This window comes from Carassius gibelio, chromosome B4 (genome assembly GCF_023724105.1).
Source record: "Carassius gibelio isolate Cgi1373 ecotype wild population from Czech Republic chromosome B4, carGib1.2-hapl.c, whole genome shotgun sequence".
NCBI classification, from domain to species: Eukaryota; Metazoa; Chordata; class Actinopteri; order Cypriniformes; family Cyprinidae; genus Carassius; species Carassius gibelio.
The window spans coordinates 20,871,723-20,889,696 of record NC_068399.1 but is presented as its reverse complement, the minus strand read 5'-3'; the positions used below and the strand labels follow the sequence as shown (position 1 = coordinate 20,889,696).

The 17,974-nt window shown below is 36.4% G+C and overlaps 1 protein-coding gene across 3 annotated transcripts; it reads left to right on the top strand.

The window, feature by feature from the left end:
• Positions 1-410: 410 nt before the first annotated feature.
• On the top strand, positions 411-16,728 carry tspan11 (tetraspanin 11). Of its 3 annotated transcripts, none has more exons than XM_052554901.1 (9): positions 411-681; positions 2,791-2,882; positions 5,655-5,846; positions 8,124-8,198; positions 8,403-8,507; positions 9,029-9,187; positions 9,762-9,848; positions 12,021-12,145; positions 15,437-16,728. In XM_052554901.1, the coding sequence occupies exons 2-8, from the start codon at positions 2,796-2,798 to the stop codon at positions 12,096-12,098; spliced, it is 783 nt and encodes a 260-aa protein (XP_052410861.1). In that variant the 5' UTR covers positions 411-681; positions 2,791-2,795; the 3' UTR covers positions 12,099-12,145; positions 15,437-16,728. The 3 variants fall into 3 exon arrangements, with proteins under 3 accessions (XP_052410861.1, XP_052410863.1, XP_052410862.1); XM_052554902.1 differs by lacking the exon at positions 411-681 and adding an exon at positions 752-903; XM_052554903.1 differs by lacking the exon at positions 12,021-12,145 and having other exon boundaries at positions 420-681.
• Positions 16,729-17,974: the final 1,246 nt, after the last annotated feature.

Sequence of the window (17,974 nt, the reverse complement as noted above, 5' to 3'; positions counted from 1 at the left end):
CTGTGTAATCATAATGATTGGAACTTTATATGCAATTAAATTACATAAATCTTAAAGGGGTAGTTCATCACAAAAAAATGATAATTTCTTATTATTTTTCTCTATTGAGCAGAAAAGAAGATATTTTGAAGAATCAAACAGAAGCTGAAAAAAAAATAATAATATGGAAGTCAATGCATGGCTAGCAGCAACTGCTTGGTTAGCCTACCAACATTCTTCTTATTATTCTAATATCTTATCTTGTGTTTGGAATGTTCTGTCATTTTTATATGAACTATCCCTTTAATTGCAGGCCTAAATATTTCACAGTTTAAAGATTAACAGGTTTTTACAGCTGTTTTCTGTTAAAATGACATTACTTACAGTATTCAACAGCACTGCACGTTTGGAGATCACGTGAGTCCAGTTCAAATTCAACCCTTGGAGAGAAAACAAGGGATATTTTTCAATGAATGCGACAAAGCAACTTACTCAAAAGCACTAATAACAGTTATTAGTCCATGAGCAGCCTCTGGAGATGACCAGCTCGCTGTATTTAATCTCGTTAAATGAAGGGGCGGGCTGTAGTTGTAGTTCCTCCTCACATCCTGCGCTGACCCCCCGATACCCCCACCGACTGATCAAGCGCCTGCGGAGCAACAAGCCTCGCTGCCGGTGAAAAGACCTTTATCTGCTGTTAAGGTAAGTTTGAACACGCTATGCTTTCTCTTTGTGCGATCGGCAGAGACATTGGTGCTTGTCCCAAACGCAGAATAAGAGAAAAAATAACTAAAGTGTGCATCATACCACGCAGTTTTATTTTGTTGATGTTCTTTAGCGCGGAAAGAGTGTCGCAGGATCAACGCAACTGAAAACGCGTTTTGCGGTAAAGTATAAGGCCAAAGTCCGGGGGAGGAAAGAAAGGTAATCGGCTGCATTGAATCACCACGTCTCCTTTTTTACCGGGACAACCACCATTGCGTTCATTGTAGTACAGTATGTGGGGTGTTGAAGGAAGAAGGATAATAACATACATTGAAATAACTGAAATGCACAGGAGTAATTTCTCATGATTTTTAGTCACATCGCTCTGAAATCAAAATAATCCGTGGCTTTAAAATATATATTTTTTTGAGTCAAGGTGTTAGCACAACAACATGTAACCGCAAACTCTCCTTAACACAAAGGTAACTTACCAGAGCGAAAGTGAAACGCTGTTGGCCTACAAATAGACCAAAGAACGCTTTTCAACTTCTTTTAACCTTTAAAAAACCCACGATAATGTCAGTAAAAATGTTACTAATTTTAACCATGAGAAACTGCTACACTATAAATCTGTTAAATAGGACAATATATGTAATTTTACGCTTACAAATGCCAATTCTTTCTTAGAAGTAAAGCGTAATATAGCCACAAAGACTACTTTACAGCAAAAGCCCATATTATATTCAAGAAGATAATACCCTGAGAGGAAAAAAACTAACAAACCAAACTAAACCAGCCCCAAAAAATAGTTTGGTAGACTTATGTTAAAACTTCACTCTGAGAGACCAGCAAACCTGCTAATTTGATTTTTCTTCAGCTATATGGAGGCTACTTTATATTGTTAAAATAGTTTTTAAGACGCCTTACAGTTTGCTGGAAAAAAGCAAAAAGACGATAAAGTCCCCAAATTGCATTTAATGATAGCCTATAGGCCCTATGTAATGTAAAAGTTTACTTTTAATAGCACCTATATTATTATATTAACAGTATAATGAATTTTTTAACTATATCTAATTTTACTGCTTTCATTAAAATAAGAAACATCTATTGGTTTGGTTTAAGTTTAATATTTTATTAAACTTTTAAATAATGCAATATTTATTTTGAAGTAAATCAGCATGTGGTTCAATAATAGGCTACAGCATTTTTGAAGTAAATCAGTATATGCAGTAAATAAGAAGACCTGGCTTTTGAATACTTGTGGTAACCCATAACGACACAAAGCCTGCATGTGTTCCAAATCCCAGCCAAAGCCATCGGCCTGTCAACCGCATAGATGAGAGGAAATTTGTCTTTATCATGCAAGACCCTCACAGTGAGGTGAATAATAAATGCAAATGCAATGAATAAAACATTATTTTGAACTAAATCCTAATTTCAAATTCAAAATTCTGCACTTGGTGTCCGTCACCATCATAAATAATCTGCTCAGTGCAGGTAAATAACGCTTTAGAAAAAGCACTCTAAGTGATTACCACTGACACACAACAAGGCCTTTCTCCATACATTTACAACACGTGATCAGCAAATCAATATGTGCTCGCAGTCATTCTGAACAACTTCTTTAAGCCTCAGTATCTGAAAGAAATCTGTGAAAATCCAGACTATAGAATCCATTATAGCAGGGATTTTTTTAAATAACAGAACGTGTCAGTCACCTTTCTAATCTGGTGCTGCATTCGCTGTCCTAAATATTTTTAAAACCAGCAGTGTGGGTTGGACTATTTGTAGTTTTTTTTTTTTTAGCCATTTCAAACTGAACACCCTCATTTTATACATACATGGCTGCTGTTTTGACACGCACCTCCTCCACACAAGGCCCTGAGACGTGAGCGTGTCGTCTTTCTGTGGCAGAAACCCACGGGCCACAGCTGTTAATTAACATGTCATGGAAAGGAACAGTGTTTGACTGCCATCTTTCCAAAAGCCTGTTTATGCTCCTGCCCACCTCCTCTTCTTTGTCCTTTTCCCATTTTGCTTCGTAAATTCACAAAGAGTGAGCCACAACTCTGTTCCACACCGTTTTTTTTTCTCTTTCACCAACAGGAGAGATGGGCAGCTTGTATAAGGATGAGCAGGGCGACTGGATCACGGTGTGTCTCAAGTACCTCCTCTTCGTCTTCAACTTCCTGTTTTGGGTGAGTCTCTCTCTGTTCCGCTTTGCTGCTTGAAGGAATAACACTCCCCAAAATAAAAAATGGCTGAAAATGTACTCACCCTCAAGCCATCCATGATGTAGATGAGTTTGTGTATGAATTGTAACAGATTTGGATAAATTTAACATTACATCACTTGCTCACCAATGGATCCTTTGCAGTGAATGGGTGCCGTCAGTATGCGAGTACAAACAGCTGATTAAAACGTCACCATAATCTTTAAGAGATCCACATTATTTCAGTCCATCAGTTAATATCTTCTATTCTTAATATCTGAAGTGTAAAACTATGTGTTTGTCAGAAATCCATTTTGAAGTATTTTATCTTCAAACAACAATACTGTATCTATAATATTGCTTTCTCCAGTAAAAACATTGTTTTGTCTGAATCAAGAGAGAAATATGCACAGTTCAAGCATGGTTTACAAGCAGAAACATCCAAACACAACGGGATAGATTTTTTTTTCACTGGAAGAAGCGATATTACGGATTATGGATAGTATTTTGAAGAGATGGTTTACAGTTAAAAAGCTGATTTTAGGCTGTTGTTTCTCTTTGTCATACATTTTATTTCCATATTCTGTTGTAGGCAGCATTCTTATGTAATATCAGATGCAGTGAGAGACAAATGACAAGGAGATGGAACAAAAACTGTGTATGTGAATGAAAGAGTGTGACGTTCAAATCATAACTTAAATCTAAGTCTTGTCCCATCATCTTAAAAGTGAAGTGAAGTGAAGTGACATTTAACCAAGTATGGTGACCCATACTCAGAATTTGTGCTCTGCATTTAACCCATCCTAAATGCACACACACGGAGCAGTGTGTGCTCTTGTCCCCCCCTTACTGAACAAGTACACTGCCCTCTAGAGTTGACTTTGTTTCTGAGTGGAGAAAGACAAACCTGCTGTCTGAGCAAAAGCATTTCTCAATATGAAGTATTATTTAATTAAATTCATCTTTATAGTTACATCTCTACTGCAGTTTCAGACAGATGGATTTATTCCATGAATCGTGGACCAAACAAGAGAAGTCCAGGAAATGATTCAGAACCACACCTTCATCCAGAATGCACAACCCTGAGCATGTTTCCACTCATTTAAAGGGGTAGTCCACCCACAATTAAATCCTGTCATCATTTCTTCACTCTCATGTTACTCCAAACTTGTATGACTGACTCTCTTTTACGGAACACAAACAGAGAAGTTCTGAATAATGCACTGGTTGTTTTTGTCGTTGTGTTGCTTCAAATATTAAAAAGGACACAAAAGCACTATAAAAGAGGTTTTTACGCATCTCAATCTGTATCTAACTCAAAATTATTATTCACTTTCTTTATATTCACATTTTGTGTTGCCTGGGGGTGGAAAGAGTCATGCAAGTTTGAACTGACATTGGTGAGTGAGTAACTAATGACTCATTTTCAATTTTGGGTGAACAATTCCTTTGGAGCTTAACCTCTAAAATATATTAACTCTAGTGATTCGTTCAATGCAGATTCTTTTGTTAATAAATTTCCTCCTCGAACTCTGAGTCCTCATTGTGTGTGGTATGCAAGCAGCTCAGGGGGGGCAATAAAGAGACCGTGGGACTTAGGGATTGTTGTTTGAGTGTTGGAATTGGATGGTGTCATGGAAAGAACTGGAAGTGTTGAAGGGAGGAGTCTTTTTGGAATTTCCCCAGTTTCTGACTTGGATAGATCTGAGAAACGTATAAATGAGTGTGTTTGCATATAGATTAATGGGGTCTTTACTTTGCACAGCACTACACAGGTGTAGAATTAACCTGTGCTGAAATCCCAGGGTAAATGAATGATTATTTGAGTTGGTTAAATAATGACACGCCTGTCAAACAATGAAATAATTGTTTATCGTTCGAAACAGGGGTTTCAGTTTGATGTGTATAATTAACGCCATTGTTTTTTTTTTACTTGGGCGACCTTCTCATCATTGTTTTTCCCTAACCATCTATCCAAAACTACAGTTTTTGTCTTTAATTTGAAGACTTTTCAGACTTACAAAGATCTTTTTATCTTCGTTATCGTTATTGCCTAAAAATCATTTGTTTTCATCTTTTTCCCTCAGTTCCACTTCCCACGTTGTTAAAAAACCTAAACTAGTCATACAGTGGATGTATTTTTTAAATTACATCAAAGGTAAATTGAAATTTGCAAAGAAAATTCTTACACTTAGGCCATCCAAGATGTTTATGAATTAGTTTATTTATTCAAATAGATTTGTAGAAATGTAGCATCACATCACTTGCTCACCATTGGTTCCTCTGCAGTGAATGGGTGCCGTCAGAATGATCTATGAGTTCAAACAGCTGATAAAAACATGACACGAATCCACATGGTTAAGAAACAGTCAAAACTAGTCATTTTTAAATGTGCATCAATATTTTAAATACATTTTAAATGAACGTAAATAAAAATTTATATAAACAGAATTAGACCGATATTTCTGTGTGTGTGTGTATGTGTGTGTGAGTGTGTGTGCGCTGTCCCATTCTTCAATAAGCAAATGTTTCATTGTGAAAGGTTCAAAATGTGTGCTGTCGTGTGTATTCCTATACATCATAAAGTTCTGGATGTTCAGAACAAGCCATTTTTGTGACTTACTCATGATAAATGGTATATTTGTTTCTAAATTGGACATTTTGTCTTTGATTTCATTTTATTTTACCCGTTTAAACTTGTAATATGTGTATTAGAGCAAACGTTCTGATATCTTGAGATGCTTGTTTTCTCTTCCAGATGGGCGGCGGGGTGGTGATGGGTGTCGGGGTCTGGACGCTGGTCGATAAAGGAGAGTACCTGAGCCTGCTGGCCTCTAGTACATTCGCTGTGTCCGCCTACATCCTGATCCTGGCAGGAGGGCTGGTGATGGTCACTGGGTTCTTGGGCTGCTGTGCCGTCATACGTGAGCAGAAGAGCTGTCTGTCCACGGTGAGAGAATAGAGATGAATGAGAGGACATCATGTTGTGCCAATTTATCCATTGTGCTCCACTCATTAGATATAATTGCACTAGATCCCGGCCTCTTTTTGGTCATCTCAGTTATTGTTGCCTGTAAGTCGAGGTGGGCGGCACTGAGTGTCCATAGACAAAGCAGAAACGGCTCCATGGCAGCCGTGACAAATGAGCTGACAGGCATCTGCTTTCTCTCCATTTTTTAAAAACATAGTGTACCATGTGTTTGTTCAAAAGAGAGAACGAGACAAGCAAGGTTGTGACTGCCACTGCAGCAGTGCTATTTATAGCCCACTCTCACTGAATCTGTATGAATCTACGGACGAGCGCCACTTCGCTAGGAATTAGCAATGAGGATATTGCCGTTGCTGGTCTGATCTGAGTGCGTTGCATTATGGGAAAAACATAGAAAAATGTCCACACGCGACAGCTGCTGTGAGGTTAACAGCTGTTCAGTGCGCTACTTGTTTGAACAACCTTGAATCGGCTCATTTAATTTGCTACTGTGCTCATGTTGGTGTTTATATAAATTACATCCGACTTCCTGTCCTTTCTTTCGACCTCCATAAGAGAATTGCCAAATATATGAATGTGTTTGTACAGAGTATTTGTGTTTGTTTGCTCTAAATTATTATTTTTGGTCTACAGTCTTTGTGTGTAATTGCATATTTCTGTTCTTTGCTTATATTGAATTCTGCTGATTAAAGCTGCAGTCGGTAACTTTTGATGCTCTAGCGGTTAATAAACAGAACTGCTTGCGTCTTGCGGAAGAACATCGTAGCCGGAACTACTTCTCTCTGTTTATGTCTATGAAGAATCACAAAGGCACTGGGTTACTCCGCCGCGGTACCCCCGAAGCAATCTAAAATAGTTTGAATATAAACACTTATTATAGGTGCACCCTAGTGATTCAGGACAAGCTAAAAACACGGTTTGGAAAATGGATTCATGGTGTACTCACTTATTATATACATTTTTCTACATTTTGAACACAAACAAAGTTACGGACCGCAGCTCTGATTGGTTGTTTCTTAACAGGAGCGATGGATTTCTGCAAATGGCTATAGGACACTGGGAGGAGCTAGAGGAGCTTGATTTTTTTTCACAGATTATCTGTCTCATATTCCACTGTCAGGACATAATGACAGGTTTAATAAATATGTAAAAAATATATTTTTACAAAAGTTACCTACTGCAGCTTTAACGTGATGGGGCCCAGTAGTGAACAACACAACAAACTCTGTTTGTGTTTTCAACACAATGAAATTGTCACTACACAGTGCACAGCACAGTTTGTTTCCGTTGTGATGTGGAGATTTTGTTGTGTTGTGCACTACTGAGCCACCATAGATTAGTGATGGAAACTGACTTTTCAGTACTCGCAGTGCAATAAAAATAGAAATAAGTGTGTGCACAGAAAGAGATGGTGAGTTTGAGTTATGTATAATATTGTAAAAAAAAATCTGTTTGTTGCTTGGTTTGTTTTCAATTACACCACAAGAAATATTTGGGGTTGTTATCACCCACTCTCTCTCCCTCCACAATAAACTGTGACGGCTTATTCAGTCATTTATTGCTTTATTCTCCTCTGAGGAAAATGTCACCGTGTCTTTTATTTTCATCTGTCAGGCATCTCCACCTCTGAGCAAGACATTTCTTAGAAACCGGTTTTATTTACTTTAGCCCCATGACAGGGAAAATATGGTTACATTTTGAAGCATTTTGAATGTTGTTTGTTGGTGTGTGTGAATAAACCACCCTGTTGTAAGATATTGTTTGTTTTAGAGGGAAGCCATTTACAATTGTTACTGATAAAGACAAAGGCAAATGCAACTAAATAATGAAACATTTTCTGCACAAAAGATCCATAATGCATTAGTTTTTTGGCGACCTTTTAGCTTTTCGTTTAACGAATCCAGTTAAATTCAAGTCAAATTAAATGTTAGCAAAAGTTACATATTTTTTCATTTACTCATTCATTCATTCATCTATTCAGTTCATTTTTATGTTTTTTAATTCAATTTTAGTTTTATAGATCATCTGCTTGGCATTCATGACTTTCTATAATAACTATAATATGAATTCTGATTTCATGTGTATTTCCCATGGATATTTATGCTATCAGTATTTTATCATTTGTATAGCATATCTAGAGTGGCAATGAGTGGATTTCCTGTTTTCTGTAAAGGATGTTGTATGATTTTTGTGCATTAATTATATTTGTATTGTTTATTGGTTCCTGTCTTCTTGCAGTACTTCTCCTGTCTGCTTCTGATCTTCCTAATTGAGTTGGTGGCTGGTGTTCTGGCCTACGTTTATTACCAGGCGGTGAGTGAACTCAGACACACTTTTAGACAACATTGCTACAAAACAAAGCTCTACCAACCTCCAATTTGCTTTTATGATGGATCTAGTTGTAGGACTATACCCGACTGGTGAGATGAGACATTTGACAGATGACACTGCATACTGCTCACACTCTATCTTTTTGTTCATTTCTCTCTGTCTTTCTCTTCTCTCCGTCTCTCGCAGCTGAGTGAAGAGCTGAAGCAGCACTTGAGCAAGACGATGACGGAGAACTATGCCCAACCTGGAAAAGAGAGCATCACTCAGTCTGTGGACAGACTACAGCAGGATGTGAGGAACGCCAGATCACAGCATGTTACTAGACATTTTCACATCTATTTTTTTTTTTTGCTGTGAACACAAATTTCAGAATCATTTTTTTTTTTGACAGTAATGAAATTTAAATCATTCAAAACACTGCTAGAGATGGGAAATTCAGTAGCTTTATTTTATTTTATAATGTCTTTATTTAGCTTTTTTTTGCATTTATTTCATGCTTATTTCATTATTTTTTTATTTTTTTATTTTGTTTTTATTAATTAATTCAATTTTTATTCCAATATCATTTATTTGTTTTATTTAAAAATAAAATGCTATAATTTTTATTTTGCCTGTTTTTAATGTAGTATAAATGTATTTTTTATTTATATTTTATTTTATTTTATTATTAGCACTTTCATTTAATTTAAACTAGATGCACTCAACAGTGTACTGCCTCTAAACATCATGTAAAATCCTTGCTGTGCACAAAGTGCAGAAATACAGTTACTCCATACCTTTAAAACCATAACTCCCTCATCCTAACCTTCCAGTTCAAGTGCTGTGGGAGCAACAACTCATTTGATTGGACACACAGTGTGTACATCATGTCCCAGCAAGCGGAGAAGCGGTTGGTCCCTGACAGCTGCTGTAAGACCATCACTCCTCAGTGTGGAATGAGAGACCACCCCTCGAACATCTACAAGGTGGAGGTGGGTCAGATACTGTTAACCTCAAAGCAACCCCCACACAACGATTACGCAACGTGTGTCTATTCATCTGTACTTAACGTGCTTTACAAAACACATGCTTAGATTCTTCCTCATTGTCTGTGGGAACTACACTATGCCTGTGAACCAAATTATCCTAAAGTGTTTGATGCGCCCCTTGGGGGTCATTTAGACTAAGAAAGCACAGCTGTGAGCAAAGCAGGTGTGACTGGTAACATATATGAGCTTGTAAAGTGCGAGGTAACACTGCAGTTAACGGCTGCCAAGCTCTCTGTGTACATTCTTTGGGAACCGACCTCCGGTGTGATACATGATACAATACAGCACTGGTTTTACTGGCCTCTAGTGGGCCATTAGTTTTACTCTGTATTTGATATGTTGTGGCAGTATCCACGATACTGTCTATTAAATCACACAATAAAAAATCAGTAACTCTTTATAAGTCTGCAAAATAAATCAATTTACACATCCACATATGCGCGTTGACACCAAGAACATGATATATACAGTAAACTGGAACTGTTAACAGAGTTAACAGTGCTGTGGTCTCTCACAGGGCGGCTGTATCACTAAACTGGAGCAGTTTCTGGCAGATCACTTGCTCATTATTGGTGCTGTGGGAATAGGCGTGGCCTGTCTACAGGTAAGCCCCGCCCTCCTCAGGTATGCTGTGCAATTAAAGGGATAGCACACTCAAAAAATGGTTTACTCAATGTCATGTTGTTCTTAAAACATGTTAACTGTGTGTATATATATATATATATATATATATATATATATATATATATATATATATATATATATATATATATATATATATATGTATGTTATTTTGAGCTCAACTCAACATGCATATAACCTGCATATTATATTTTTTATGTTTATGTCCAATTACTGTGAACTATATCTCAGAGAAACAGTAGGAACAATGGATCATTGAGGTGGTTCAATAACATGAAAGCCTTCACTAAAATAGCTAATGCAATGACCTGCGGGCAATCGTTTAATGGACTCTGTTTTCACCCTCGACCGTTAATACGCATTGTAGTCACACAGAGCACAGCCTGCTGGGTAAAAATAGGTGGAGACCACATGCAGGTTTGAGAAAATGAAAGACAGGGAGATCGAGAGCTCTTAGCTTTAAGTGCAGAACTCGCGGTGAGAGTGCTGCATTCACTGCAGGGGTGCAGAGGGCCATTGATCTGTTGTTTCCCTTCAATAAACTCTGTATATAAACACCTCTGAAATCTGAGTCCAGCTCCGACCTCATATTGATTCTCTGAGCTGGGAGGGATGTGTAATAACCACAGATTATACTTTTGAGAAGTTTATCCCACTCTTTAATGTTTTTATATGTCGTTTGGTATTGAAGCATATTTCCATTTTTCCATTAGCTTTTTTATTTATTTATTTTAGAAACAAACTTGTTTATATTTCACAATTTGAATTTTTATTCTGAGAATTGTGGATTAATATTTCAATTGTATTTTTTTTTTATATATTTGTATTATATTTAAATTCTTATACAATATAAAGTGCATTATATATTGTATATTGCACAATATGTTTATTTCTTCTCTACCAATGCAGATTTCTTTAGAATTGCAAGGAAAAAAAGTTCTACCTTTAAGCTTTTAACAACTGATTAGAATAGCATATTTCTATCTCACAACTGCAAATTATAAACTTACAATTAGGCTGTTTCTCTCAAAATTGCTTGTTTTTATCCTATAATTCAGACTTTTTTTCTTAGAATTGCGATTAAGTAGTCAGAATTGTGAAATATAAACTCAGAATTTGCAAGAAAAACTCAGAAATGTGAGATTAAAAGTCACACCTTTAGCTTTTAACATCTTATTAGAACACTGCATTCTTCTCAAATGTTTTGAATTTGCAGTGTATAGTATGCAGATTGTAGAGTATGGTATGTAGGATACAGTCTATACTTAGAATCACATACTATGTAGTATACTGGATGTTATAGCAGGTCTCAGCTGCTGGTCATGTGATTATTACATCCAGGAAATGTGAAGCTCTGGAGTGATTAAGTGACTAAAAATAAATCCTGCGTTGAATTTAATGTAATGATTTTACTGTAAAAAGCCACAGTGTAGCTTGAAGCAGCTCTAGAGGCAGAGCTAATTAAATTTATCCTCTTCAGTGATCTTTCATTATTAGTGTCATTATGGCTGTAAACACAGTGCTCTGCAGGGGTCTAGAGCATCGGTTCACATTCATAACATACTGTAACAAATCGTTTGGTTTTATCTTTTCTGTGTAATCACAGCAGTGTATTTTTGAAGAAACTACTTAAAACTAGCTTGATAAGCTACAGCACAAGCCACTCATCATTTAAAGGAATAGTTAACCCAGAATAAAATTCAGTCAGTATTTACTCACCCTCAAGTTGTTCCAAACTTGTGAATTTCTTTCTTTTGCTGAACACAAGACTTTTTGAAGATTGTGCGTAACCAAATAAAACGCTAGAAAACACAATGAATTTTGTTACAAAGCATCATTTAACATATTTCACTTCAGAAAACAAGTTATTATTATTTAAAAAGGTGATAAGCTCAACTCTTTATCTTTCCCCGAACATCTTTTTCTGAGGTTGTCTGAAGAAAAAACACTATTTCAGGGATTTGTAATGTTTGTCTTAAATTACAGCATGTGTCTCTGTTTTGTCTTGGTTTTGTTTGTCTTTGTCTCTCTCTCGATCTTTGTCTTTTTCCTTTTGGTTGTATCTTTCTTATCTGTTGTTTCTGTGTGTGTGTGTGTGTGTGTGTGTGTGTGTGTGTGTGTGTGTGTGGTGTAGCTGGTAGGAGCAGTGCTGACTGCCTGCTTTATTTATCTGCTTTATAAAGAAGAGGAAGAAGACTTTTCTGATGTTTGATTGGCTAGTGCCAATGTTTGACTCCTGAAGCGCTATGCAATGAGAAGGTCGGCCGTTTGATTTTGTGCTCGTGTGTGTGTGTGTTTGTGTGTGTGTGCATGTCCACGTGCCTTGTTCCTGTCACTTCATGTCCACCTCATGCTTTCTGTATGACTTATGTGTGTTTGGCATGAAACCAGCATTCTTACTCAAGACACGCTGAATGCTGCATGGCAAAAAATGAACAAAAACTCACAACTAATCTCATCAAATACCATTTTATTATGTTAAACATTTGTGTTTTGAGACCAAAATCATTTCATAAGGGCATAAGGCAGATAACTGAATATGTTCATGTTAAAAAAACCTGTATTTTTGAGAATAAGTAGACCGTGTCGACCGTTTATCTGATATAGCCTTTTACCTGCAACCTGCTGTGGGACTCCCAGTGTGTCAGATCTATTTCAGGCTTCTCTCTTCCTGTCTATTGTATCCCTTCCTCTGGACCCAGACTGCTAGAAAAAAGAACTTTTAAAAGGTGTCAACATATCTGCTCAGAAAAAAGCCTGTTTGTCCCTAGCTTTTTGTGTAGGTCTGCTGATTGTGATGAAGTCTCATCTCTGGGTTTGTTGTCTATCAAGGCTTTCTCCCGTCCAGTTAATCCCACTTTCATCCGGCTTTATTTTCCTCTGGAGTAGCATTAGAAGTGCTGGCAGACAGCATTAATACTGCTTCTCACTCAGTGCTTTATGACATGGAGGAGAGCTTTTGAAAAGAACAAGCTTTTTAAACCAAAAATGAAAAATGGACACAAGGGAAAGAATTCTGTAGATTTTCTAAGAGGCTCTTTTCTAAGCAAGGAAAATGAATGAAGACGGGGGCTTTTAAGCTCCAAAAATAATAAAGAGGCATAAAGCATATCATTTTTTGGTAAACTATATTCTACATTTGCTAATGACATATGAGTTATGTGTAAAGATCATTTTATGACAAATTTACATTATTGTTCATAAGTTCCTCAGTAAGGATTTTTTTTTTTTTTTTCACAGAAATAGCATTACATTTGAATTTTTTGAATATTATGGTTTTACTATTTTTGAGCCGTCTTGGTGAGCATAAGTGACTTCATGTTCCAACCGCAAACCTTTCAACTATACTAATCATTTGCTGAAATTGATACTTTTGGGTGTGTTTTTAAATCTTGTGTATATTTGTGTTATTAAACACTCTAAATTGGCATTTCAAGACCTATTTGCACCAAGATTGGCCTAGTTGACATCAGATATCACCGGTTCTTGTAAATGTCCTTATTTATTTATTTATTGACCCAAGTGCAAATAAAATATTCATTTTCATTTTCTTTGTATTGAAAAGAGCACCTCTGACAAATATCTGTAAAATATCTTCAAAAGAAAGAATATCTCATGGGTTAATGAATAGGTTAGAAAAGGTGAAAAACGTATATTATTCAATCTTAACTTTGGTATAATTTATTCTGAATTAAGTGAATTAAAATTACACTGTACCATGAGCAAGTTTTATGAACTAATCTTCCACATAGTGACATAAATATTACAGATCCCATTCTGAGGTTCATTTGAGTCCTCTAAAAACACTCATAATCCAGAGATCCTTACTGGGATGTGCCATGAATGCTCATTTACCCCTACAATTAACTACAAATTAACCAATTTAAAGTTCATGGTATTTCCCATAAAAGTAAAGCATTGTTAAGGCGAGGAAACACTTGAGTTGAGCAGCACTCCCAGCTCTGGTTTATTTCTGTGTTTGTGGGTAGGAAGAGGCTCCATCATTTTTGAAGAAACGATCGCCCACCAAGAGCCCTCCTAGGACCCGGCTTCAGATTGTCTTCAGCTTTTTTCAGAGAGAGAGAGAGAGTGAGGAAAAATAAATAGTGGCTGGATGTTGAAACACTATATTTTTAGGGCATGTTTTGTAATTTGTAGACAGAGTTTTCAGAGGTTTGTTAAGATTCTTATATGTTTATCTCCTTCATATTTTAAAGTTTTTTTCCCCACAATTACAGCTAGAGGAATATACTCAGGGTGTTTTTTTATGCCGCCACAAATTTTACAACAAAAATGTACAACATTAACTCGCCTTTGAAGAGTGTGGCTCATTGCAACATTTAAAGTGAAAAGGCATTTTGAAATATGGAAATGGGTAATTCATTTTTATGCTTTTCATTATTAGAGTTTACCACTGGTGTGAACCTGCCTACATGTTTTAGCCTTTATATAGACACGTGCACATACACACACACACACTCCCACACATGCTGATTGACCCAGTTACAACAACACTGCTACCGGCTGCCTTACACCTCGGTTTCCATAGTAACTGTACACCGCTTCCCTCTTCCTCTCCGAGCCTTTTATGAAGAGAGTTTCAACAATTATCACATGGCTTTTAATATATCTGTTTTTAAAGGAATAGCTCACCCCAAAAGTTGCTGAAAATGTGCACACTCTCAGGCCATCCAAAATGAAGATGAGTTTTGGAAAATATTTTACTCACCAATGGATCTTCTGCAGTGAATGGGTGCCATCAGAATCAGAGTCCAAACAGCTGATAAAAGCATCACAAGTAATCCACATTGACTCCACTCCATCAATTAACATCTTGTGAAGTAAAAAGTTGCATGTTTGTAATAAACTAATAAATCATTTGGTTGTTTTTAACTTCAAACTGTTGCTTTTAACTCAAATTTGAGTCCTCTATCCATGATATTGCTTTCTCAGTAAAACAACATTTTTTTTTTTTATCTTTTCTGAATCAGGAGAGAAATATGCACATACATCAAGCACCGTTTATTAGCAAAAGCAGTCCAAACATTAATTTATTTACTGGAGTTGTGTGGTCTATTGTGATATTATGTGGTTTTTATCAGCTGTTTGGACTCTTATTGTGATGGCACCCATTCACAGCAGAGGAACCATTGGTGAGCAAGTGATATAATGCTACATTTCTCCAAAGTTTTGATCAGGTGTGATGAAGAAACAAACTCCTTTACATCTGGAGGATGACCTGAGGGAAATTTTCTGAACATTTTTATTTTGGCATGAACTAGTCCTGTGAAGCCTTGAACCAAATGAAAAAATGAATCCTAAATCTCAAGACTGACATTGTTGGAGCTCTTTTTATGGAATGTTCTGCTGCCTGATGCCTGCCAGTATCTCATTCAGTACAAGATATTACGGGTATTTGACTAGACAGATGTCCACCAGACAAAAAAAGTGTGGCTGATGGCCATCTGGTCTAGTCAAATGCAAGACCAATCTTCATCATTTTCATGTTACTTTGATACATTTTAAGTAATCTCTGTCTGTGTCTTTCAGATTTGTGGAATGGTGTTCACCTGTTGCCTGCATAGGCGAATTAAACTGGACCCGTATTGACCGCTCGGAAATGTTATATGCCTTTATTACACTATAAACACACACATCCATGGCCTTACTACTGTGTCCATTTTAAACTGCATGACCAAATGCATTTGCATTCATATAAGGGCTTTATTATCTTTTATTTGCCACATTTTTAAGACAAATGTTGCTAGTGGCATTGCCTCCTTATGATCCTAATATATGGATGTGGGATATTGCCCTGTAGTCATTTCGATCTCAAGGAATAAAAATAAATATTTTTTACTTTGAGTAAATTATAATATTTCAAAATATTTGTATTAACCACATATTCACTTTAAATAGCTAGGTTATGTGCTGTTAGATCTCAAGCAGGTGTGGGAACCTGCTTGTAGGCACAAAATGCAACAGAACAACATTAAAACCAATCCAATAATCATTAACAAATTAAAAAAAAAAAAAAAAAAAAAAAAAATATATATATATATATATATATATATATATATATATATATATATATATATATATATATATATATATACTTTAACATTGCAATAAACAGGTGTCTTTTAAATTCTGCCAATTGTCACACTTCATGTTAAATATCATTCACAAAAAATTTAAATAATAATAAAGCTGCTGTTTGAGTCTTAATGATTTTTCTAATAATGGCAGAATATTATGCTTTTTTTGAAGGAGATTTTACTCCAAGGATGAACTCCAATTTAGGGCCATGTCATGAAACGTTCAGCTGATTGAAGGAAAAGAATGAGCACCATTCCATTGCATTGCAACACAAGTCACAGCTGCAAAATCTTAATGTAGTTGCCACAGCAACATCAGCCTTATTGAAATTCAATGTAATTTGGGTGAAAAATGGTTAGAAAAAGATTTAATGTAACATTCTTGTTTTCTGTTGTAATGATTACCGTCTGTAATCCAATTGCTTTATGCTTACGACAGATTATGCATATTTTAAAAACATTGTCAGTAAAAACATCTCTCATGAACTGCACGTTAAGTCTGTAGGTTTTGATTTAAAATATGCATTTAATCATCCCAGTAGTTGATATAATAGATGTAATCTTTCATTTGAAAACTGTTATGTATTTGTAGATGGAAATGTGTATGTATTTTCATTAAGAATTCACTTGATTAATTCTTTGCCTTAAGACTGTTGCAAATTTTTGTGGGCAGTAGAGATTTATCTGAAACAGCTGTATGTTTTCAAAAAAATCTATTTCTAATAAACTTATTTTGTTGACGTATTCTTTTTGACTGCTTGTACTGACGTACTGTAGCCAGTAGATGGAGACGAACACAAATAAATTGCTTCAAGGACAAGAACTCATGTTCAACTTTAAATTGAAAATCCACATGATTCTCATGTGCTTTATTTTGGGAAAAGACCAACTGACATGCAGCCCCTAATATCCGGATAGTAACTTTCATATCCGGATAATATCCAGATCCAGATTGTCTTTACATTTGACCACAATAAATTTGTCTCTGTTTTGTGTCTCTGTCAGATAAAAATCTGATCTGTAATGCTTTTTCCCTTGTTGCAAACAAATCTGAGGAAGCTCATTTCCTGGTTCCTTTTTGTGATGATGCCATAAAATGTCATTGTTAATATGGATTTGTGTGCATAAGAACAAGACTTTTGAGTTATTGGCAGAGTCTTGCATTTTTCTGCCTATTTAAGAGTTTTAATCTTGAGCTGCATTGCAGCCCCTAGCATTTCTAACTGTTCTGTCATCAATTATAAGTAGGTTACTGAAATATTCAATTAGGGTTGAGTAATGATGACTTATGCAACAGATGTTTTCTGCTCACTCACATGCACAATGTGTTTTAAACCACTTCTCGGTGTGCTTTAAGCAATGCAATTGCAATGCATAGATGCAGTTACACTGGAGGGCATCTATCTGATAAATCCAAGACTCATAAAGCGGATTATTGTGGCTGAAATCCCCCCTCTCATTCCCCCCTGTCATTTCCTCAGGAAACCATGAATAACTGAGTAAAGCATATGAGCGAGCGCAACACCCCCCCCCCCCCCATACACCCTACCCTACCCTACCCCTGTTTAACATTACCAACAAGTGAGAGTGAATGAAAGACAGCTGGTGATACATAACGCTCCACACACACACACCCTGAGATCAAATCTCTGAGTAATGCCACACCTATATGCTTCATTTCATCTGTCTGTCTATCTATCTATCTATCTATCTATCTATCTATCTATCTATCTGTCTGTCTTTTCATCCATCTGTCCATCCCACAAAATTGCCCACAGTGGAAGTGAAACTGACCTGACATGAATATTTAAACTGCATTGTTCTCAGCAGTAAACATGCTGGAATGTTTCAGTGCATGATCAAAGCTCTGGTAAGACGTCCGTTTAGACAACAAAAGCTGTGGGTGTCAGCGGGACCAGGACCAGAGGTCCGGCACACAAACTGAAACCGTGGTGTGTTCCTGTCAGCATGCGGAGATGTGTCAGAACCT

Coding starts and splice junctions, on each gene's coding strand:
- tspan11 (XM_052554901.1), top strand. CDS start 2,796: ATGGGCAGCTTGTATAAGGATGAGCAGGGCGACTGGATCACGGTGTGT. Junction 5,847..8,123: donor AGAAGAGCTGTCTGTCCACG/GTGAGAGAATAG, acceptor GTCTTCTTGCAG/TACTTCTCCTGTCTGCTTCT. Junction 8,199..8,402: donor CCTACGTTTATTACCAGGCG/GTGAGTGAACTC, acceptor CGTCTCTCGCAG/CTGAGTGAAGAGCTGAAGCA.